Source organism: Gavialis gangeticus, unplaced genomic scaffold, assembly GCF_001723915.1.
Source record: "Gavialis gangeticus isolate Ggan-Ray unplaced genomic scaffold, GavGan_comp1, whole genome shotgun sequence".
NCBI lineage: Eukaryota > Metazoa > Chordata > Crocodylia > Gavialidae > Gavialis > Gavialis gangeticus.
In genome coordinates, this window is record NW_017729027.1 from 17,180,863 (window position 1) to 17,183,441 (window position 2,579).

The window sequence follows — 2,579 nt, forward strand, 5'->3', positions numbered from 1 at the left end:
CCTCTACCCTTCCCAGCGCTGCCACCACATGCCCCGTGCAGCTGAGCCTGCCCACCCCAAGCACAACCCAGGCCTAACCCCAGCCCCCCTGCCAGGAAGTGTCATATTGCCTGGCCCCAAGTCCACAGCAGGCAACTCACCTGCACGAAAATCCAGGGGGCACATGCCCCCCATACCACCCCTGCAGGATGCAGGCAGCGGTGGGGAGCCCCCTGCCCCTCAACCTACGCCCCTCTGGACGAGCTGCCCACAGCTTCATCCGTGGGGTTGCATTCACTGCTGTGGCTGGGCATCTCCTACCCCGCTCACCCCCTCACTGTTGGGGCTTTCATCTCTGTGTGCGTCTGTTCCCCCCAACCATTAGACTTACCAGCAGGGTACTGACTGCCAGGCTGTGCTCCTGGCCATGTGTGCAGAAGCACCTTTAATATTGCAGGTTCCCCTGTGCGCATCCCCCCATAACACCCTTGTTGCTGATTGGTGGAGGTGCTGTGCTTGAGGCTCATTCCTCATCAACAGGGAAGCAAAAACCACAATTTTAAACCCAGCATCGTTTTTGTCTCCCCACTGCTGATTTGTTGAAAGGCCCTGGCAGCCCTGCTGCTTGGAGCCAACGAGCAAAGAGCCAAAAATGGCATCATGTTTATAACGGTGGCTTTTGCTTCCCTGCTGAAGAGCGATCCACAAGCGAAGCCTCTAGTTGGCTTGGGGCCACTGAGGACAGGTCCCATTGGACCTTGCATTAATCTACCTATGGCAGGCAGCACCCCATTTCAAAAATGAATTTATTACTGAATTATTACAATTACTAATAAAACTGATTTATTAGTGTTTACCCCCTTGCAGAGGGCCAGGTAGTGGAGATTGGGGGTGGGGACAGCCAGGCAGGGACTGAGCCAGCATGCATCTATTTATCTTCTTGTACCTCGAGGCACTGTGGTTCAGAATCATTGTATTAGAGGACATAAGCATGTGAATCAGGGTAATCTGGCTGGTACAGCATATGTGGAATTTCAAAAAGCTGTTCCACACCAAAATTAAGTTTTCAACATTAGAGGCAAGATCCACTCCAGGATCAATAACTGGCTAAAAGATGTGTACAAATGATCAATTCTCACCATGAACAGATGTAAACAGTGGGGTCTTGTGGCTGGGGCCTCTGCTCTTCAACATGAAAACCGATGTTGGTAAGTGTGAAGTGATTCGTGGGGTCTGGGAACAACCCCAGGTGCCCACAAATGATAATGAGCTGTTATTACCCAGGAAAGGTATCCTTGAGTTACTGTGGATCATTCTTGAAAAGCAGCATCAAAAAGGCAAATAGAATGTTAGGAATCATTAAAGGAATTGAAAACGAACTATAGACAATGTTGTTATGCTACTGTATACATCCATGGTACACTCGCATCTTCACAGCTTTACAGAAGATTAGAGCTGGAAGGGACCTCATGAGATCATTGGGTCCAGCCCCGCCCTGCTCTGGGCAGTCTTCCCAGGACTTGATCTACTTGGAGCAGGAGCAGAATGTAGGAACTGAAAGGTAGAGTAAAGATGAATATGGTAGAAATTAGGTATTAGAAACTTTGTGAATTAGCTATGCATTTTACACTGGTTTCAGTCAAAGGACATGCATGTGTAACAGGGACCTGTAACTATGGTTACTTTTAACCAGTAATGGCCTACAAGCATAACCACAATAATTCCTTTCTTAAACTAATTGCAAGGGTAAGCCTAGCATTAACAACGATAGTATCATATATTAAGTATCCCAGAAAGTGGTACAGAAGCAGAGGATGCAGTCATTTGTGCCAAGGCTCTTTCACAAGCCGTACCACTTATAGCCAGTGAGTAGTTTCACGCCAGCTAATGTAGGCATTGTATTAACAACCATCCAAAACTAAGATTTTTTCAGGAGGTATTTGCTACCTAGTGGGATGGTGTTGCGTTCCACTGAGTTCACTGGTCCTTCAGCACAAATAAGTCTGTGTTTATTCCCTGTTACACTGTACAGTGGAATGGAGAACAAAGTCCATTGAGGCATTTGTAACAAAAATGCAGGCTTAAGCTGTAAATTAATTATATAAGCTTGTTCTGTACCATTTAGTAGTGTATTTCTGCTATTCACAGATTTCTGAACCAAATGAGTTTGATATCATGCTTAAGGTGCCAATTCCAAGAGTACAGCTGGATGAATGTGATGCCACTGGTGCCTTTCATTACGTGTCTTTTAAAAGACATCCTCAGAGACACCTGGACAAATTTTTAGAAGATGATGGAAAATTATCAGCAAATGCCATGCTTTTATTGGTGAGGAATATTATTAAAAAAGAAGTAAAGAACATAACAAGTAAGTATGCAGCAGATTACATTTTAATTTAGGGATGTTATTGAAAATAGTGTTGTGCATGTATTATTTTTAGCTTGTTTTCTTGTCTGCAGATATCTGGGCAAAAATATGAGAAATCTACAAATATCTAAGCTGGTCCTTATCACAAGGGACAAACAACCTAGTGCTAGGTTTCATAGTTTCTAATGTTGGAAGGGACCTGAGCAGATCATTGAGTTCGACCCCCTGCCAT

The 2,579-nt window shown here is 45.0% G+C and overlaps 1 protein-coding gene across 1 annotated transcript in view; it reads left to right on the forward strand.

Moving 5' to 3' along the window:
• Window positions 1-2,579, forward strand: part of MB21D1 (Mab-21 domain containing 1) — a gene marked incomplete at its 5' end in the record, with an annotated part of 25,373 nt that overhangs the window by 7,922 nt on the left and 14,872 nt on the right. Inside the window, one exon of the mRNA XM_019520331.1 lies at window positions 2,128-2,347. Coding sequence (XP_019375876.1) covers window positions 2,128-2,347 — 220 coding nt within the window. The remainder of the gene's footprint in view (window positions 1-2,127; window positions 2,348-2,579) is intronic.